This window comes from Anguilla anguilla, chromosome 4, assembly GCF_013347855.1.
Source record: "Anguilla anguilla isolate fAngAng1 chromosome 4, fAngAng1.pri, whole genome shotgun sequence".
Classification (NCBI taxonomy): domain Eukaryota; kingdom Metazoa; phylum Chordata; class Actinopteri; order Anguilliformes; family Anguillidae; genus Anguilla; species Anguilla anguilla.
The window spans coordinates 63,674,035-63,696,514 of record NC_049204.1 but is presented as its reverse complement, the minus strand read 5'-3'; the positions used below and the strand labels follow the sequence as shown (position 1 = coordinate 63,696,514).

General features: G+C 43.8%; 1 protein-coding gene across 3 annotated transcripts in view; it reads left to right on the top strand.

Moving 5' to 3' along the window:
* Positions 1–12,376: 12,376 nt before the first annotated feature.
* LOC118225626 (BTB/POZ domain-containing protein KCTD1) overlaps positions 12,377–22,480 on the top strand; it is a 35,424-nt gene continuing 25,320 nt past the window's right edge. The window contains exons 1-2 of one of the 3 annotated variants that reach the window (XM_035414323.1): positions 12,377–12,625; positions 12,894–12,969. In XM_035414323.1, the coding sequence (XP_035270214.1) occupies positions 12,961–12,969 (9 nt within the window). In that variant the 5' untranslated portion in view covers positions 12,377–12,625; positions 12,894–12,960. Of the gene's footprint in view, positions 12,626–12,661; positions 12,970–22,480 lie in introns of those variants that run through there. The other 2 variants (XM_035414322.1, XM_035414321.1) reach the window with 2 other exon arrangements.

Here is a 22,480-nt window from a genome sequence, read left to right as displayed (position 1 = left end):
AGCGTGTACAAGGCGTGCTTTGACAGATACCGTAAATGTGCCTGTAAAAACAACACCAACACATCTGTGAGAGGAACGTGGCCTGTTCACTTGAGCAAAGCCTACTTTGCATTTTAAAGTGTTCCCCCCCCCCCCCCCACACCCGCTTCAAAAGGCACCCTTACACCAAAGCGCATATATTCTCAAACCTTTTTCTTTTTTTTTTTACCCTCTCCAGAAAACCGTTAAAGAGAATTAGCAACTGTTATTTTGGGAATTAAGGAGAAAATCCCAGTGTTTAACACTTTAACCTGCCCAATAATTTATACAATAAACAAGAAAGTCTCCCACTTCCTTAATAATTTAGACGTAAGCTAATGCTGATTTATTCAGGAAGGTTGCCGCCACCAGCGGTGCCCGCAGGCCCGAAATTTGAATTAAACTAGGACAGTGGCAGGCTAGTCTGTAATAACATTTGTATAATTTTATTATTGCTCTCGGCTCAGTTCATTTCCTCCAGTCGCTGCGTGAAATTGTTTGATTCTGGAGCCGCCCTGAGTTCCAGGGCTGCCGAGGCAGGCGGGCGGCGCGGAACGCAGAACGGCTTCCTTCCGTCGCGCGGACGCGGCCCGCGCAAATAAGGCGATATATCATTAGGGCCCCTCCGTAATGCCGTTACGTTTTTTATTCCCCCCTCTCCTGTTCCCGCGGAACGCGACGACATCACTCACTACTCGAGGAGTGACAGGCGGGGGGGGGGGGGGGGGGGGGGGGGCGTCAGAGGGGACGATATTGATATCTTTGCTCATCTCGACACTTGTAATAAACGCACAGGAACGAACGCGCGCGAATAAGCCGCTCGGCAAGATGCGGGAGAAATTAAGGAACTGTTGGGAGGGTTTGATCGTTTCTGGCTGTTTTTTCTTTTTTTTCATATTTCTAACGCAGTAACCGTTTTGCTGGAAGTGGGAGCATTACTGGGAGAGTCCGCCCACCACCGCGATGGCATGAACTTCATTCCGGATCTGTGCGTAGCACTTCAGAGCAGGGCACCGCGTAATAGTGGGGCCAAACGTCTCGCTTCCCCACTAGATCAATCACCTGACAGGGACACCTCGACATTTACGGAAGCAACGCTCAGACGAGTCGGCCTACCCCGCCTGCGTCTCACGATTCAACAACACCCCACATCTTTCGCTGATTATCACCATCCAGATCACCCTGGAAACCGTGCTGAATGATGCGCTGTGAGATCACAGATGCCTGATTGGAACGTTCTTAACTGAACATTCTATAATGCTGATGTAACAGTCACTACTGGTGACTGACAGCGGTGGAGTTCTAAGCCCTTGGCCTGACTTGTTTGGGTTGTGCGGTTGAAATGTGTGGCTCACCCGGTGTTGTCATGATCCCAGTGTGACTGCGACATGGTTGGCTATATTGCTTTGCAGGGCAACCCAATAAAATAAAATTAAATAAAGAAAAACTTCTGAGATGTGGAGTGTCAAAAGCCCCACTTCTGATTAACAAGACCAGGTCAAAACCAAGTATATGGCTGGACCGGCCGAGCAATCGTGTAACTTCATCACTTAGTCACTAAGTCAGTCACAGACTTCCGCATTTATAGGGCTGGCCCCACTGTTGCGGTCCAGCCAAAAATAAATAAATTTCAACACCCACTTCTGCATTTTACAAAACAAGCTCTCAGTCTCTCTCACACATCTGCTCTTAAACAATGCTCATTTAATTACTAGCAGGTGTGCAATTAGCTAGTCATCATGGCCTGTGACACAGACAGTTAGTTTGAAGTGAACCTGATAATGCTTGCACAGGGCTGTCTGGAAACTGAACGCGTGTGAAAACTGAAGAGATTTGTTCTCTTAACATCTCAGTACTTTCCCACATATAAAATTGCTGCCCAACATCAGGCTGAACGTGTCCAATTCCCACCATAATTTTGAATGTCCAATTATCTGCAACCATAGTTGCATTCATGTGCGAAACGTACTTCTGATTTGGGAGTGTATACATTGTTGTCTGTAATAAAAAAAAAATAATAATAATAATAATTATGGACAGTGCCATCACCTATTGGCTTTCCACGGACTTGTGAAAAGTGTTTAGGAGACACGGAAGTGCATTTTTTGCGCCGCCACTGTCGTACAAACTGGAACCAGAGACCTGGGCAGTAGGGGACAGTTACAAGGTCATGAAGTCTGGGCCAGGTCATGGTAAATAGTAAATGGACTGCATTTATATAGCGCTTTTATCCAAAGCGCTTTACAATTAATGCCTCTCATTCACCCATTCGCACACACACTCACACGCCAACGGTGAAAGGCTGCCATGCAAGGTACCAATCGGCTCGTTGGGAGCAATTGGGGGTTAGGTGTCTTGCTCGGGGACACTTCGACACGCCCAGGGCGGGGGATCGAACCAGCAACCCTCCGACTGCCAGACGACCGCTCATACCTCCAGGTCATCCACTGAAACGTGCGATAAGGCCCGTTCTGAAATCACGCGGCGCTTCAGCAATGAAACACGGACCCCCGGCCAACTGAACCCGCCCACACTCTAGGTGGCGCAGTCATTGGTTGCGCATCGCATTGCGTAGCTACTGGTGACAGTTGGGAACGGTCCAGGTTCATTCCGAGACCGTGGGCCTCATCCGCGATCTGCGGCGTGGTGCCTTAACAGAATGAGTCCTCCCACAGCCGCTTCCATCTCAGCCGTTTAAATGAGTAAGTTCACGGTTGAAGACGAGGCCTCCATTTTAACGGTTACTGTGCCGCTGACAAACTGACAAACTGACAAACGTTGACTGTATCGCCGCGTTCCATATTTGCTGATACGCAGGATGCGATTTGCGCGGCGAGTTCAGAGTCGTTATAATGCAGTGCCGTGTGGCATTATCCGGGATGCCTGCGCAGTTGTGCGAGTGGGTTTTAAGAAGACGCGAGTGACTGCACTCCCACACACTGAAGGCTGCGTGCTGTCACTTCTGCGTTTTATCCAACGTGAGCGTGATCCCAGAGACCGTCTGCTGTCTCTTCAGAAACAGAGTTGTACACACACGCACGCAGGCACGCACGCACACACACACACACTCTCACACACACACAAATACAGCAACACCCATAAATGCATATAACACAGGCACTCACACACAAACACACACGACAACACACACACATGCATATAACACACATACACACATGGCCACACGCACTCACACACACATACACACCCACACACACAGCCACACCCATAAATGCATATAACACATGCACTCATGGCAACACCCATAAATGCATAACACACGCACTCACACACACATGCACATCAACAAAAAATAAATATGCAAGAACACAAAACAACCCATTTATCCAGAGACACACAAACATACACTCAGCAACAAAAACAAACATGCATGCATGCAGAGAGAGAGAGAGAGAGAGAGAGAGAGAGAGAGAGAGAGTCTATACTGTCAAAGGTCAACCTTATGGAGCATAAATCAGGTGATTTGTATTTGTCAGAACCGAGAGGGTCGGTGAACTGGAACGCAGAGGAAGAAGGTTCTAGAAATAAAATGCATCAAAGGAATATACAGCCACCATAAACTTCAAGGGTTTTCCCCCCCTCTTCCACACTAAAAATAGGCTTTACTTTTTTGATTTATTTATTCTCAAGACATGATTAATGTTTGCATTGTCCAGTGCCAAGTAATTTCAGAAGCCACAGGGACAGAAAGGGGGAAAAAATCTTCGAGGGAAAAAAGTGCTGAACATTCACGCGGCACACCGGCAGATTCATCACACTGCGTGCCAACTTTAAACAGGAAGCAAACAGGTTCTCTACACACTGCACACACATGCATTTAAAAAACGCAGCGCGAGTGGAAAGGAAACGGAAGAAGTCGGTCAACCACTTTTGGGTAACCTCAACCCCACATCATTCAGTACGACACACGCTTCATCTTTAGATAGCTTTCACAACACTATTTGTTGACGGGTAGGACAGGCTAAATTTGTCATGTAATTTTTTATTTTATTTTAAGTCTAACCGCGTGGTATTTTATGTTTTTTTTTTTTTATCTTGCTGATGTTTCGGTTATCCCCGCCGCTCGTTCATAAACCACAGCCAGCCGAGCCTCCATTTGTCCTGAATAACCGATAGCCACAGCACACGCAAACAAACAGATTTAAAGCGTAATCAATAATATTGCACAGCTGAGACCGGGGCAGATTAACGGGAGGAAGGAGGTTGCCGTTGTATGATTGCACTCCTCTGGGCCTCATTTAAAGCTCGCGCACCCCTGCAGGAAACTCCAGAGCAAATCCGAAAGCCCAAAATCATAGCTGATGAAACACATTTGTTTTGCTAACTATCAAATTTGCCCCTCTCGTTTCTCTTTCCACGGCCCACCGGAATCAAGTATTCGGGAATGCATGGCGAGGAGAGTTGTCCAAGACACTACCGGAGAACGGTTTCCGCTGCGCTACAGGAGGAACGTTTTGCAAGTTTTTATAAGACAAATTTCATTATAGCTGCCCTCAAGAAGGGACCATATAATAGGATTACATTCCAATGCTGCCATCAGCCTTCTGAGGGAGGGAGGGAGGGGGATGGGGGGGGCGTTGGTCACCATATCTCATATTCATAATTTTGTTTCTTTTGGAGCAATAAAAAAACGAAAACCACGAAGTGGATAACTGCGCGGGCCTAATACCACGCGTTGCGAAACATGGAACAAGGTTACTTCTGTTTGAGGCGGGAGGCCTCTGGATTAAAAGTGAAAGTTACTTGAGATCGTGACACAATGCAAAATGTTTCGCATCTGCTCACTTCCCTTTGGAGAAGGAACACGCTGAGCTTTCTTGTTCCCTGTAAATCACATTTCCACTGTTTGAGGTGTGTCCTCGATGTGACAGAATTATAACCTACTGAAACATGCCTAGAGCGAGGACCTGACAGTATCATCCTCCTCTCTCTTTGGTTGCAAGCGGCATGTTTAATCGTAAAGAAAATACACCGCGGTATGTAAAGCAGTTCGACGTGAATCCTATTTGTAAAATGAATCACCTAAATTTCCATAAATTCAAATATTTACAAGATACAGCCGCAAAATGACTTCAGTTTAAAGCTTTTCTGCATGCGGATAAGCGAATCAGAATGAGCGCGTTTTTTACATCAAGAGGATGAGATTTGCTGCTCTTCAACGCCGGCATTCTATTCAAGCACGTGACGCCCGTGCAGTACACCTCAAAGAACCGCGCGTGCTATCTCACGAGCGCATTAGAGAACACAGGCTCCGTCATTCCCTCCAAATTTTGGCTCCCCTGACACAAAACCAAACTTTCCATTGCTTCTGGGTAAGTCAAACAACCCAGGGAATAAATGAAATCCTTGCAAGTTGCATTCATATGAATTTCTTACGGCTGTATCTGCCAGCTTCTTCACTCCGTTAAACTATTATCTGAACGGTGTCTCTCTTGGGAAGTACATTGGCATACAGAGTGCAATCACACACTGTAGCTTTTATCAGAAAACGGTTACTAATGCTATGAGCAAGAGATGGGTTACAAACCGAGATTTTAGTCACTCCCCAGTCCCAGTCACAGTCACAGTCCCAGTTTGAGTCACAGTCCTAGCCACAGTCCCAGTCAGAGTCCCAGTCCCAGCTACAGTCCCAGTTAGAGTCACAGTCCCAGTCACAGTCCCAGTTTGAGTCACAGTCCCAGCCACAGTCCCAGTACCAGTCCCAGTCACAGTCCCACTCAGAGCTGAGAGCTGGCACAGTCCCAGTTAGAGTCACAGTGCCAGTCACAGTCCCAGTTAGAGTCACAGTCGCAGTTAGAGTCACAGTCAGAGTGACAGTCCCAGTCAGATTCCCACTGACACTCACAGTCGCACTCAGAGCTGAGAGCTGGCACGGTCCTCTTCCTTTCCCCCGGCTCACTGAGTGCAGCCAGCAGTGAGTGAAGCAGAGGAAAACAGGATTGGGAGGGGGAAAAAAGAAATGATAACTGACACAAAAGAAAGGAGGAAAGTCAGTCCCTCATCTCTCTCTCCCCCTTTCTCTCAATTTCTCTCGCTCTCTCCCTTTTCGTTTCTCTCTGTCTTTCCTTCTCAGTCCATACCCCTCTCTCTTGCTCACTCCCACTCTCCCTCTCTCTCTCACTCTTTGCTAAGATCTTGCATCCTTCTGGAGAGAATCTCCAGAAGACCAAAGAACCGCAGCTCCATGTACCTGCTATGAGGATATACTGTGACAGAGAATGCATAGTTTTATTTGGGCAGTGCCGTTGAACTGCAAATGAGAAAAGTTTGCCCTTTTTCCCCCCTCCTTCACGTACTCCTTTTCTCTCTACCTCCCTTCCTCCCTTCATTTCCCTCCCTATCGCATCTGTCTGTCCGTCTGTCCGCACTGGAGACAGAGCTTGTTGAATCCCTCTCCGACTCCAATGACCTTTAGGCGCTGAAACAGAGGCCCGTGGCTTTCCACACCGTGCACACATTTATTGCAGGAGCATGACGTAATCTTTTCCCTACAGAGGGGCCGGTCCAGTTTGAGAAAACTCACATCTGCTTACAGTTTAGGTAATTTGTTCGCCAAAGTATCCTTGACTTTTTTTATTTCCATTTGTAGCAGGCGCTTGGTTTCCTTCAAAAAAAAAACAAAAAAAAAAAACACACAGGCCGCTCCCTCACCACCCGCCCACCCACCCCCCACTCCCTCCTTCCGCATCTTAGAAAACTTTTTTCCAGTTTACTTAACAAAATAAAATAAAAAAATAAAAAATTTAAACGCTGATCTCAATCAGGCAGTGTGGCCAGCTGGGCCATTAATGCCCTGATCTGATGAATTGAATCTGAAGTTCCGTTACTAAGCGAAAAACCCTGGGCTTTTAGCTGAAACAAAAGTGCATGAAGCCAGAGAGCATAGAGAGGGCCAGAAAATCGCCGCGGGGGAAGGGGGGGTTGGGAGCGTGTAGGTCTGATGAGGGAGAGATCTGCGGTGCTGTAAGAATCCGAGCAGCCAGGCCTCTGCTCCCCCCCCCCCCCCCCCCCCCCTCCCCCAGGCGAACGGCTGCATTGTAGCACTTTAATCCAGCTTTTCTTTCCCCTTTGGGATGCAGCCGTAAGACTGGAAGAGGTAAAATTCCGGGCGCCCCTACCTGTGTGCGGATCTTCTGTCCGTTCTCGGGATTCCCCGGCCTAGGAATTCCGTGCAGCATGTTGAATTCTCCGCCCCCTACCCCCCCCCCCCCCCCCCCCACCCCCCGCACCCCCACCCTCCTCAGATGTAACTGAAGCTGTAAGGGACATTTTATCTGCTGAATAAGGTATGCAGGCATACTCCCATCTGGCCCCCGGGGTCAGTGGTACTGCTGGTTTTCGTCCTTCCCCTCTAATCAGGGACTGATTTACACTCAGAAGACCAGGGGAGCAGAATCTCTGGTCAGTCGGTGAGATTACAAAGTCAACTAATTATTGGGTGGAAAACAAAAACCAGCAGTGCTACTGGCTTCAAGGGCCAGATTTGAGATACCTTGATGTTAAAAAAATGATTATATTTATATAATAGAATTATATTATAAGATTATATGTGTGTGTGTCCGCCAAAAAAAAAAAAAAAAAAACCGGCAACAAATGCTTTCTCTTTTAGCTTTGCAATGTACCAAACATTCTGAACAGGAATGTCCAACCTTTTCAGACCCAGGGCCCCCATCTTATGTTAAAAAGTGTTATATTTTTAAAAAGGCTTTATATCCTCAAATATTTCCCCAAATCTATATGGTGCATATCGGGTCTGGCCAGGGACCCCCTTACAGTACCTTCAAGACCCCATGTGCCATCAAAATTCAGGTGCCATCAAGAACATTTTGGAGGGTGACAAACTTCATGTTGTTTAAGCATCAAAAAGAAAACATAAGACTTTTAAGCATTTAAATTTGCACTGCAGAGTCCTGGACAAAGTGTGACAAGGGTAAAAATAAAAAATCCAATCTGGACACAGGCCTCTGGCAAAAATAATAATAATAATAATAACACTGCAAAACAATCTGTTTTCTGGCCTCTCCGCATGAACTCTGTCACTGCTGTCATGTGATCCGTCCACAGTCCTACCCTTCCGATTTTCCTCCGGTTCTGTCGTCACACTTAACCTTTCCATTCTCCGCCCAGGGCAAAGCCATGTGGATATTTCTGTCTGCCCCCGGCACTCTGCAGAGGAAGTCTCTTCAAATATAAACACACAAATAAAGCCCTCTGTGCTCGCAGTACGTCTGATTTTACTTCTGTTGATTTCTGAACGACATCTTTTGATTTCTGAACCTGACTGTGTTACTTCCTTCCTGTAGTAAGATAAATTTGTACAGTGAGGACTGACGTTTCACAAAATTGTGTTTAAACTATGATTTTTATTTCCTTCTAAAATAAAACACAGACTGGTTCGCCCAGCCACTATCATTTTAGAATGAACTGTGTCTTGAGAATTAAGAGCTCAGAGCTGTTTGAGATAAAACCGTTAGACAGGACCGTATTATCCGGACAAGCTTTCTGTGGATCGTTCATTACTTGTTCTTTGAACTGAATTTGTTCTTCTCATCGTCATAGCAACATGAAAAGGTTATATATGCAGCTCAGGTTCAGCTGGGGAATAAGTATATTTCTTCAGCGGATTTCTGTAGTTCTAATCCACCATAAAACATCAGTGGTATAATCAAATTCAGGATTACTGTATGTCGAAAGAATCCCAGGCCACGGTTCAAGGCTATATTCATGACAGGGTTACTGCTTCTGTGGTTAATTATTTTCTGAACGATGGTGCGCTTACTGTCTGATGTTTCAACACGCAGGGAGAGCCCCCCAAAAAAATCACGTGGGCCCTCGCGTTACATAACGCGACACGAAAGCACGAAACACTGCCCTCTCGAACAATCGTATCCGCTTTGATCGCGGCGGATCAGCTCTGAGAAGTAGAATGTTCCGGAGTTAGCCTCTCGCTCACCCCGTGTGGCGATGACAGTTCTCTAATCCCGTGCACAGGCACTTCTTTTTCTGAAGTGCTCTTTGAAAGAAAAAAGAAAAAGAAAAAATAAAAAACTGACAGACGGCGCAGAACACGACGGAACAAGCAAAGGAAAACAGTTTCCAGCGAGCGCAATGCCAGCACTCTCAGACAACAATGCCGCCACTGTCCTGCCCAGACACTCAAGCACTCAGGCAGGCATGTTAGGCTGAATAAATATATAATAACAAGAAGCAATGTGAACCATGATGCCCCAGCAGACTATAAAATATTTTAAATGTGACATGACCGGGGGGTTCCACAGACAAAGGGGAAATAACCCAAAATAATTGAGCGGAGAGCTCATTGTGTTAGTGACTAAACACCAGTTTTAGTTTTTTTTTTTTTTTTTTTTTTTTTGCAGTGAAATTACAGATGGACAAGAGGGACAAAAAGATGGAGGGCCTACCCAAATCCATGATAATACTTTTGCCAACTTGGCTAGCAAGGCATACGAACAAAATCACAAATAAGGCTGCAAGATGCGTGGGTATAACACGACTAAAAGCTAAGAATGACATAAAGCAAACTACTTCACTGACATTCTGTTTTTAAAAAAAGTTAGAAAATAAGTGTTCAATGGGAAAAAAAAGAAAGAAGTCAAGGCCGATTACATTACAGCAAAACTTTAATGAAATTGTTCATCGGGAAAACTCCAACCGCGACAGTTACCTCAGAGGGCACCTGCTTCCTCTAAGCTGTATTCTCAGTCTGCCTTTTGTCGAGCAGAAACATGAGCAGCACCGCACGCGTGTAATATAGCTTCTCCTCTTCTGTGCCTACGCTGAAGAGACATCGTTACCGTAAGTGCCTTGCCCAATTTCAACAGAAAATATTAATCTCTCCTATAGGGCACGGCGTTCCCATTGTGCTCAGAAGCGCTTTGATCAGTTTGCCCAACCCTGCGGAGCGAAACGGCGGCAAAAAAAAAAAACCACCCAGAGGCTTCTGGGAAGGTGTGCTCACTTCCTGCAAGTCTTTCTGCAAAAAAAAAAAAAAAAAAAAAAAAACGCCCAGCATGCAACAGACCTTCTTTTTTCAGCCGCCCGAAATCGAGAGAGGGAAATTTCCCGTGAGCTTATACGAGACCGAACAAAGACACCGCTCAGCAGCCACAGTGCAGACCTCCACGAAAGCTAACGTGAGAACGCGCTTAATGCACGCGTGTACACAGAGGTGCTAAACATTCCTGTTACTGGATGCGAGTACATTTCAGGACACCGAGAGCTCAGTTTAGTCTACCCGAAGCATACTGCTTGACATACAGTACACTTCCAAACAGTCATAGCTGGGTTTGCGGTCTCAATCATACAGACACCAAGTTATCAGTACTGACTGGCGCCAGCTCAGTTCATTGCCTTAAGCTTCATTTCATGTGCCATTGTTTCCTGTGTTTTTTTTTTAAATGTGTTTGGCCCTTCAGTCTGGTCAAAATGTTTGAGCTGTTCCTGCCATCTAGACCATGGGCTGCCCAGCCCTGTTCCTGGAGATCAACCTTTCTGTATGCCTTCACTCCAACCCTAACGACACACACCTCCATTCAACAGCTAGAGGTGTTTCAACAGAAGAGTGTTGAGCTGCTAATTAGCAAAATCAGACGTGTGAAATTAGGGTTACAATGAAAACCTACGGGACAGTTGATCTCCGGGAGCAGGGTTGGGCAGCCCTGGTCTACATGGCAGGAACAGCACAAACATTTCTAACAGAATGAAGTGACAAACACACAAAAAACACAGGAAGCAATGGCACATCACAAGAAAAAGCAGATAAATGACTAACCGATATCTAAACAACAATGGCAGCAGTCTATTCTGGACCGTTTTTGCACCACATTCCAAGACAGACATTTTAAAATTGTGTCATTAAATGAATCTGTGTACTTATTTCTTACATGCATCATCGTGAAATTCCAAAAACCAATAAGATCTTCAGCATGTTTATACCACAAGTGTGTGTGTGTGTGTGCGCGCACTGAGTTAACAAATCAGAATGGTTCTGTGTATGTACTGCGAACACTGTAAGTGTACAGTCACCTTCACTACGAATTTATTCACAATCTGAGGCTGCTGCACATACAGAATCACCAAGATCAGTATTAGGATTACGATGATCAGTATCAGTATTAATTTGAGGCTGTTTAACTTTTGTGTCAGCCCCACGTGTGCATGGTATCTGAAAATAGCCGTCTTTTTGTCTTTTTCAAAGAAGATAACAGGCTTGTAATTTCACGTTTCAGTACGTGTTCCTTTAATTTGAACGTCAGATACCATTCCTTTAGTTTCAAATAATATGCTAAATGAAACAGAGGGCAACAGAGGTCCATTCTACAAGCACCGATGAGAAACATGAAAGCAAAGGCATATCAAATCCAGAATTCACTTATCAGTGCTCTGTAAAAAAAAAAAAAACATGGTTTTATTTAAGTAATGTTATCGTTTAAAGAAATTGTCATATTCTTTATGACAAACTTTTGCCCAAACTGCATGTCAACTGGCAATTTTGAAGAAAATACCATTCATACATAGCCAGAACTGTCAATACAAAACCATTTTCAACAGCAGGAGGCGATAGAGAGCACATAAAATGCGTGCTACGATTATGTACGTATTTCACAGACAATGCGCATTGAGCGGTTAACTGTAAATACACGCCTTGGCTGGTCATTGCCTTGTGTTTCCTTTCAGATGCTTTTCCGTCGGGAGTAAAATATAGTTTATTGCCCGGGTAGAGCAAATATCGGAAAGAGCTCTGTTCAAGTAATACAGTGTGTAATGTCTTTTATTATTATTATTATTATTATTATTATTATTATTAGACGTTCTATTTGTATGACATTATATCAGTGTATAATGTTTAACACAGCAGTGTTTTCAATATTTATATTCAGTGTTTTTTATATATATATTTATCACCCCCCCCCCCCCCCCCCCAAAAAAAACAAAAAACAAAATGGGTAATTGATATATTAATTGTGTAATGTAAATTACCCGCGCGGCTGCCACAGAACCTGCATATGACAGTTATAGCCTAAGACACGATCTTCCCGCAGTTGTAAACTATAGCATGGGAACTCTTTCAATCTTTCGAAATTATGCATGGCTGAACATTCGAAATTAGTTTGTGCATCTGCCCCCCAGGCGATGATTCAGACTTGATTGGGGCAAGGCAGGCTGTGTGCGCTTATTTATATACGTCATTTTGGGAAGTTACGTAGCCAAGGGAATTGGGGGAAAAAATGAGTTGATCTCTTTCCAAATTATCACCCACCCATTGATTACAAACGAGATGATCTTAATCAACAAGTTGCACGACCTCCTTAGTGTGCTCACAATGCCTGCTCGCGCTTGAGATAGACACGAGAAGATATACGTGCATAGGTTTAAAAAGAAAAATCGAATGGCACAAGCAACAATCTATATAATTATCATCATCTGCTGCTTTTCCCCTACTGCCAAAGAAACACTCCATCCATTTGCAGAACCGCCTGCGGAAACGTTACATCAAAACTAATCATAACGATTAAAATCAGCTTTTCTGTGCAAGAGGAGGGCAATAGGCAAGTTGGAGGCAGGGGTGAGACTGTTTTATGCAGAATTTTGCCGAATATTTTTTCTAATAAATGTATTAAAATTACATCAATTTTGAAAGAGGCCGATATGCCGCCACTGATCGGTTAATTTAATTGGAGTTTTATTTTGCAGATTGGTTCAGACTGGGGTAGAGGCATGAGCTAATTGTATCCTGATCTTTGCCTTAAGGGGTTTCGAAGCCCTGCAGCAAGTATTCTCTGTATTTTGTTCTGACTACCTTAGCCAGGCTATTGCATTTCTCTCTAGTGTAGCGAGGGAAGCAGATCGCGAAAGAAATCGGAGGAAAAGAAAGGTGAAAAAGACCCTTGATGTTCATCAATGTTTCAGGTAAGGACTGATAGATTTGGTTTGCTATTATTTGCTGAGGCTGGTAAGGCTGGGACTTTTTGGGCGCAGCTGCTTTTACGCATGTGCCATGAGAGAAGCGCCACAGTTGTAACAAAAATAATTTAACCACTTCCTGGGAAAAAATGTGCGGCGCTTAATTCACAGTATCAGTTTTTAAATGATGACGATCGAATGTAAGAAGCTTGGATTTATTACTCGAGAGAAAATGCCAATGCGAAAAGAACCAATGCGCCCTCGGTCTGAATTGGCTCCTGGCTAACCTAGCTCTGGAAAATACTCCGTTCTTTTTGCGGAGTACGCTTAAACCCCACGTTTTATCGGTGTTTTGCGATTTCAGCTGAGGCTCTGACCGATTTTATTATTCTTCTTCTATGCCAGTTCCGAAATGCCTCTGATATGCTAAAAGAGAGACGCCATTGTGGTGGAGTAAATTCGCCGGAGGGTTTTTTTTTTCTTCGTATTTTGTTAACACAGAAGGTACCTATTCCACAAACGTCAATGCAGATCCCGTGAATCACCTCTTTGTACTTACCGTCATTTTGTAACTAGACCCCCGTCCTTTGTAAACCCCAAAGTGCATTCGTGTTTGCTTGTGGGGGGAAGCGCTCGCGCCAGGGCAACTAAAACCGAACGCTGGGATTCTCAGACGCTACTCGACACTAAATGATCCGAGAGCGTGGGGCTTAAAGTCGAGATTTCATTTCATTCCTGTATGTGCAATCGGTATATCAAAACACCGGCATTGTCGTTCGTATTGGGCTACTTACTAATTCCGACATCTGATATGGATAATGTACGTCGTCCGAAGGTAGAGTTACTTCTTGTTTCCGGAAAATTGTTAGCCTACTACTAAAATGATCTGTTGTGAAACCGGAGCGTTCGGACGAAACACTAGAATTAATTCTTCGTGAATTCCTTGCACAATTAACAGCGCTTAGTTGTCTCTAGTATGCATTGGTAAATGCCGTTTGGGATCTGTTGGTATCTAATCAGTTCACACTAGTTGAACCCGAAATGCTCACATTTTTTTTTCATGCTGCTTTGAAGTGGAGAAAGGGAGCTGATTAGCCAGCCAGCTCTGTTTTAGCTAACACCCAGTTGAAACAATCGCTCACATTGCTATTGTAGCCACGAAAGCGAAGAATCAATTCAAGTTTACGGTTTGCCCAGCAGTGTAACCCTAGTCACAAACGCTATAGTTCATTCATATCTTTGAGTTCCTCGAAGAAAACGCTCCATTGTTTCAAGTTTGTTCACCTGCAGGGGAAAAAACGTTCATCAAAAAATAAACTGTATTTTAGGGAATGTTTCCTAGTTTTTTTTTTTTCCCCTCAAACTTACTTTTTGTAGTTTCACTAAAGTTGGCTGGCAGCTAGACATAAAGAACTGATGCTCATTGTACTGATACTGGATGTTGATTGAACAAAGGCCTTAAACAGGTCTGGTTTATGAGTTGTTATTCATTGAATGATACCTTGTTTTGACATTAAATCCGTATAGTATCCAGTAGCACTGCCATTTGCGTGACTGGGACAATAGCTGAAGTCCGAATAGATCACAGACGTACACTAGGGGTCACTCTCGTGACTCCGAGAGAATTCATCGGTCACGTCGCTCTTGCGAGTTTATTTCAATTATAATAAAATGTGTACATGTTAAACTAGTCAATTTTGTGCACTGTTTAACTGAAGAAGAAGAAAACAGAGAATTAGGGGTCGCGTGCATTCCTTTTGTTGGGTGGAAAAAGTTTTATTTCACATTTTTATAAGAATTTACATGGCACGTTCGTCCTCCCTTCCCAGAACACCACACCTGATTCCAGATCCAGTGTTTCTCCAAGCCATTATCGATGCAAATTGATCCGTCCACGGTCCATCTCACCGACTTTGAATATAGGTCGAACACGGTTGTGATATTTACCGTTGTTTCACTGATCATACGATTAGGACTTCTGTCATTACTCAAGAGCAGTTGGTTGCCTGGTACCAATTCCCATATTTAAACGTGCCTCGTAAGAGCCTGCCCTTAACTGATTTCAGAACTTATTAAATTTAACGTGCACTTAAACGGACACTGAGGAATGCGAAAGCCTACCCAGATTCGATTGGTGGATATATGAACGCGTATCACGATGTCATTTGTGGAGTGCCCAAAGCTGGGAATCGCTGGTACCTCCACTATAACCATAGACTATTTGTTCCTTGTTTTTGGTGTTATGGTCATGAACAGGACAAGATTGGTCAGTTTTATGTGGGCCTGGCCTAACAGGAGAATGGGGGATTGGTCAGTGTAATGAGGGACAGGCCTAAGGGGAGGAGATGATTGGTCAGAATAACGAAACGATTGGATGTGCTAGGGAGAAAATGGGACTAGCCTACCCTGTGAGCAGTGAATATGCAGAATCCTGTGGACTCATTGGGAATCATTGAACCGATTGCAGTGGTAGACTGGAGATGGAAAGAGTAGGTGTGGTATCGAGGATGTGAGTGGGTTACCGTTGTAACTTCCAACAGGACACTCTGCAGTCTGGCGGTGCTCTGCATTTGCTTTACTGAGATGGCATGCAATGGCGTGTGTGCCCTGCGATTTGATTGGCAGCCTTCCATCCTTCAAGTCCACGATTGGTGGGGCACGCCACTATTGGGTGCTTACTGTAGTGCGATGCATTCGGATGCACAATTAGAGGGAAAAGTTGGGCCAAATCCTACGTTTCGCTACATTAAACAAAATTTTGGTTACTGGGTCAAAGTCTAATACTTAGAGTTAATTAGAAGCCATTGCGTTTGTCAGCATCTGCTATTAAAAATGAAAAAGTGCCAGTTTAAAAAATCATTTAAAAAGCAATCCTTCTGTTCAGAAATGTATTTGCTCATCTTGCACAGTCCTGGGGATGGAATCTACTGTTCATCTGTGGGGAAAATAGTGTGTTGTCATGCATTTTTACTTATAACACTCAATTATTTCAATAAATTGGCAAATTCAGCCTCTACAGCAGTAGTCAGCTTGGTGTTCTAAAGGCCCTGATACATTCTCCACAGAGTCCAGTAAAACTAGCATACTCAGAGTGAGAGATTTTTCACCACTGTTGGCCTGTGCTAGAATTAATTCTCTCAAAAAAAAAAAAAAAAACTCCTCAAACCCCCCTCCCCCCCATCATCAATTGACGCAGACACAATTTTTTTCCCACAGTTTTTTCCCCCCAAACCTCTTTTATTACCCCATCTGTCATTGACTCTCATACATCTTTACTGTAAAACCTCCCTTATTAATTTTTTTGTAATTCCCGTACATTTAGGGATAAATTTCACCATCTGGCAACCCTGGGTTTGACTCTGTTTCACTCAGTATTTCCTGTGTTGTCCCACACCATTGTCCTTGCACGGCTGGCCTAGGTGAGCATTGATTAGGTGACTGTATTAATTGTTCAGTCTGGGGGGGAAAAAAATCACCATCCAACTTAATTTGCTAGTCTTAACTTAATTTAGGACTTATTTCCACAGTAATGTAAAAGTACGCTAATGGTCACTGCTGAGGGGCAGATGAGGTAAGGTTGTTCAGATTGTTTGAAGTTTCTTGAAGAACCCCAGAAACAAGCATTAAGGCTTTTAATGGTTGAAAAGATGACTCTCCCAGGACTGGAATGATTTTTAGAAGTTTGATAATTACGTTTTCCTTGGCCACTAGAATGACTTCAGTCTAGATTCAGTCAAGCCACAATCCACGTTGGAATTAAATTTTGCGTAGAAAATGTAAGCAAGTTTTTCATCAAAACTAAGCAAGTTTTGATTAAATAAGTGAAAGGCTTAACATTTTCACTTACAGCTAAGATTGGCTACATGGCTGCTGAACAACAGTTTTGAATGATGGTATGTGCCTAAAGTGATCCATTGGTCATTTAATAAATAAAAAAAACTGGCTTCTTACTCAAAGACACTCTGAGAATACTGGCAATTACTTGTTTACCAATCAATGTAGTTATGTCATATAGTGCTGTGAAGTATTTGCCCGCTTCTTGATTTCCTCTATTATTGCATATTTGTCACACTGAATGGTTTCAGATATTTAGACAAAATGTAATATTCGCCAAAGGGAAACTGAGTAGTATCACAGAAGCTATGAAGGAAAAAGCTAACATTGTATTTCTGGTTTCTCTAGAAACGGCTGAATAATTTTTTTATTCTTATCATCATTATTGCCATTATATTGCACACACTGAAATGCTAACACACACATCTTTCTTGCAGTGTAGCATAGTTTAGACTGTAGAGTAAACACTTTTCAGCTGTCTAGAATCTATTGCCCCAAGCAATCCAGTTGTTTGGCATGTTATTAATAATGCATTGTTGAATTCATTAAACTAAAAGTGACAGCTTGCTATTTACTTCAGGAAAAAAAAACTATGTTTATATGTGCATATTCAAAGTAGCTTTTTGAGCTGTTTGTCCATTTGTCTTTGCCTTTCTATGGGCGCAAAAAAAAGAGTAAAAATCTGCTAATTGCTGATTGAAGAGCAGACGGCTTGCGTACTAAGGCCAGAAGACTGTGTCGTGCTGTATTATATTGGGTACAGGAAGCGAGCATAGCGTGTGGCCGACAGAGTTGTTCCAGCTCGACGTTTTTTCGGGCTGGTTTTGTCGTGCACAGGTCACAGCAGCCGCTGAGGGCGTCTGGGGTACACATTCTCACATTCCATGCTGACGAACCGAGCGGACTGACGCATTACCTCACCCAGCCACATGCAGCAGATGTTTTCAGAGGGGGGGGGGGGTGAGGGGGGGCCTTCACATGGGTCAGCAAATGACAGGGTTCTCCTCCTGACAAGTCCAGGGAGATTTGTGGAGATAGAGATACAGCACACTAGGCACTGAAAATATTTGGCCTGTTTTTTTTTTTGTTTTTTGTTCGTTCGTTTTTTTTCTCCGTCATAGGAAATGGCTCCCACCCCCAAATGAATGAACCACTTAAATCAAATCAGTCTAGTGTATTTACATAGCGTGTTTTTACAAAGGATTTGTCGTAATGCGCTTCACTGCAGACCCCATCCTATACTCCCTTGGGTGTCCAATAGGAAGAAACACATTCGGAGGAACCAGACCCAATATGAGGAGGCCATCCTCTTCTGGCCAGTTCAGAGTTGTGGGTTCCAACATGCTCAAGTCCAGTGTCAGTGCACCTAAATCATATTTTGTGAAGAGCGTGAGTGGTTGGGCTCAACTGAAAGTATGCTGCAGTGGTCTCCTAGCCTTCTGAGGGGATCTGCTCTGTCTCCGTTGTGGTTAGCCTTACGGGGAACGAGAGGTGAGGCTGCGTCTCTCTGCGAACACGGCCAGAGGACGAGTAATTTGTAATTTTGTCGTTGTTTAATATGACACTTGGTGCAGCCATCACCACTGGGCCTGCACCACATGCTTATACGTATCAGTGGCATAGCCAGGAATTTTCATTTCGGGGGGGGGGGGGGGGGGGGGGGCGGGGGGTTCGAAATTCCGAGCTGAAACCACAAGAGGCTTCAATGATTACTTTTCCAGTTTTCCCACTAATCGTCTTCTGCATCCCTGTGAACATCCTCATATCTTATGTGTATCTCCAGTGTTTAAATCCCGGGTACATTACATTACAGGCATTTAGCAGACGCTCTTATCCAGAGCGACTTACACAACATTTTACATTGTATCCATTTATACAGCTGGATATATACTGAAGCAATTTCGGTTAAGTACCGTGCTCAAGGGTACAACGGCAGTGTCCTACCCGGGAATCGAACCTGCGACCTTTCGGTTACAAGTCCAGTTCCTTACCCACTGTGCTACACTCCGTCTGGGTACTTCTCTGGTTTAGACCAACAGTTCAGCCAAAAGTGGAAATATGTTTTAATTCGGACAAATGGTCCAATTCCTTTTGAGAAACTGGCCTTTTTAAAAAATAAAAATAATAATAATAACAAAGAAATAAAAAAACATTTCTTCTTTAAGCGACCTCAAACAGTTAAAATATTTGGCTGGAGGGCACACCCACACCCAAGAACTAAGAGCTAATCCTGGTCTCATTGCAAACGGTGCATATGCATGAGATTAGGTGTGGAAGTGAGAGATGTGTGGAGTGTAATGCCAAAGTGGCATCCCCTGCTGTCTTCAGCGTATAATGAAGCGACAAAACATGATATGGGGTGGGGGGGGGATAACACACGATTCACTCCAAGGCCACAAAGCCTCGCTAAGTTCCCTGTTGTCTTTGCGCTCACACGGGATTGTGGGATGGCGTGGGTTGGACGGCTGTGTGTGTGTACGTGCTGTTTCCTTGCGTAAATGGCGCGGTATGTTTGTCAGCTGTGCGTGCCGAAACTTGTAACTCGGCAAAGCGCTTCTGGAAGAGCTGCGGCCTGACGCGCTGCCTTCACGCCGCTCCTGTTGTCATGCGAAAGCAAGTCATCGGCTGCCGTGCCTTGTTCTCGTTACGGTCCGTTCTATCGAATAGCGGGAGTTTTTCAGAGTTGACGACTTCGTGTCACACGTGTACAGAAGCTACTAAAAACCTGTTTTGTGACTTATGGTTATCATTCAAAACGAGCTGAATAAAACATTGAGGGCTGCTTGCATTTTGATTTTGTTCCATGTATTCCACAAATGTGTGCAACAGTAAACCTCACTATCAACATTGGTGTCCTTCAAATTTTACAGATAATATGTAATAACTGATGGCTAATGCTGTGACCAGAGGGTGTCTTTGTGTAATTAATTATACTTTTAAAAAAAAATAGTATTATTTGTTTGCTAATTTAAATTTTGTTCAAGAAATACAGGTTTAGTCTGATAAATGGCAACTGTAGGAGTGATTCCAATTCCAAACTCTTTTTTAAATTTTTATTTAAAGGGCAGGTCTTCCATTCACTGGCACACACTGCATGTACATCTCCAGTACCTCCTCTGTCCAGATTTAACATGCACAGCAGGTAAACGTTCCCTCCTGTGTAAATCTCTCAAAGGAAAAATGTGGAAATATTTAATTTCCGGTCAATCCATGCAACACACTTCAGGATGGTACTGCCACAGAGTGTTTTTTGCAAAAAGCATCAAAGGGATTTTATTAGAGGGAATAAATGTAGCCAATTATTGATATGAAGATGTAGGAAACGTGCAACCTGCATGTGCATGCACACTGCCTAGTGGACCTAGTGTGCAAATGTGAATCTCTGTCTCGGTTTCTCTCAACAAACACAACTGTGTCTTCTTAAGAACTCAATGAACACAATTAATTTTCATGACAACAAAGAAAGTTGCGCTTGTAGTTTCTGAGAGTAAGAAGTACAGTACAATGGCATTGTGCAATATTTATTAAGCATTGTCAAAACTGGGCCTAGTGCCTTTCAAATGGCGTGATGATCAGCTACTTTGGATTTGACAGGACATGAGAGTTTTGACATTCTGAAATTCCTTTTCATTTCGGTTAATTCTCCGAAAATGTTACCCTCCCTGCTTCTTGGGAGACGCTGGAAACAGGAGGCGGTTCCCTGCTTATTTAAAGTCAAGTACTGCGGAGCTACCGGGGAAACAAAACTGATGTTTTTAAGATGCTTTCTGGTAATTTAACAACTGTGATAACAGAGGATTTTGGTTGAGGGTCATCACCAATTTCCAAAGAGCATTTGAAAAGGGTTGAAATGATGCATCAAGTTTTTTTTTTTAACCCCGTTAAGTGCTGTAAATGGTAAATGGACTGCATTTATATAGCGCTTTCATCCAAAGCGCTTTACAATTGATGCCTCTCATTCACCGTGCTGTCAGTGTCATTGTGCTTCAGCAATATCAGCCCTGTGTCCATTCGCCATACTGCACGTGAGCTTCAGTGCTTTGGGGCGTTTGGAGTGGCCGGTGCACTTTGGTGCTGAACGATGCCGCGTCGTTTCATTTCCTGTAAGATCAAAGGCAGCCAAAAAGATGGCGCTGCAAGCTGCTTGTGTGCAAAATGACCATAATTCAGCATTTACTGTGAGATGAACAAATGCGATGTTGTTTTTTAAAATCATTTTTAGGCAAGACTCTCATTCTGTCGGTGTTGAACGGCTCCATGAACACGTGGGGTGTCCCAAAGCACCGTGTCCCCTAAACCTGCAGGGGATCCCTGCTGCCTGGGCTCGGTCTCGTCTTGCAAGAAAATTGGATCCTCAGAACTACCCGCTCGGAAACGCGCGCGAATCATCTTTTTTGTTTCCCTTGTTCGTTTTGCGCACTCAAAGCACCGCGCTCGTCCGACGTGCGTGCGTACGCAGTGTCTAAATGACACCTCGCCCAGCTTGGCACTGCGTGAATGAGCTGGGCTGTAGGCAGCATGTGCTGGTGGGGTTGGCGTTGTCAAGAGCGTATTGGCTGTGACAGAGAAAACATCTAAAGATAGCAAGGTGGCAATCAGACGGTGAGCATTTCAAAATTCAACACTGCAGGACTTTGCCCCAACCCAACCCCCCCCCCCCCCCCCCTTTATTTTGCCTTCTTTTTATTTATTTATGTATTTATTTTATTTATTTATTTTTTTAACCATGCTGATTTGATCTGATTTGAATTTATTTAATTTCCCAGTAGCTTTTTTTGAACTGCTGTCATCTCTCCTTTTTTTTTGATTGTGCTTCGGATCTGCATTGGAACTGAATGGTTCAACTTTCTCAACACAGTTTTGTAACCCCAAAAGCCTCTGGTCTCTCTGAGTCGTATAGTGGCATAGTGCACAATACGTACATATACAAGGTATTACGTAACATGCTGTATATTATATTTATATATATATATATATATATATATATATATATATATATATATATATATATATTCCTCAAGAAGCCTTAAATGAACAGGGTGCATGTTCCATTTGCTACTGTAATTGTTTTTAAATAACCAACTTTTTCCTCTTTGCCTTGCTGAAGGCAGAATAGGAAGGTGCATTCTGGGACGGGGCTGGAGTTGAATTAAAACTTTAACGTATCTGCCGAGTGTTAATTGCTGCCCGGGCGTAGTTCCTGTGTTTTTATTTGGTTTTAAGTGGTTCTACCCACTCCCCACCCCCCCTCCCAAAAGGCACCTGCAGTAAATTATGCGCCATTTGAACCTGCAGTTTTAAAATGAGTAAGCTCAGAGCACAGAAGTGTCTTTAATACCGATTCATCTTCATCTTCCACATTTATTTTCATGTACAAACCGTAAAACCCTGTAAGATCACCCTTCAGTTTTAATGTTAGGACTGGGGAATTTTTTATTTTTATATATATATATATATATTTTTTTTTCCTTATGCTCATTAAAAACTGCTCTAGAGCTCAAAGTGTTTCTCCAGGCTCTCTTAAATGAGAGAGTACTGTAGTGGTTGGCGTGGCGATGAAGTGGACGGGCTACAAAGTGTTCCTACATGCAAGGCACCCCACCCCCCCACCCCCACCCCCTTCCCCACACCCCAGTCTCTTTCATGGTACTTTGACGCCTTCAGACCCAGCTTCTGCAATCAC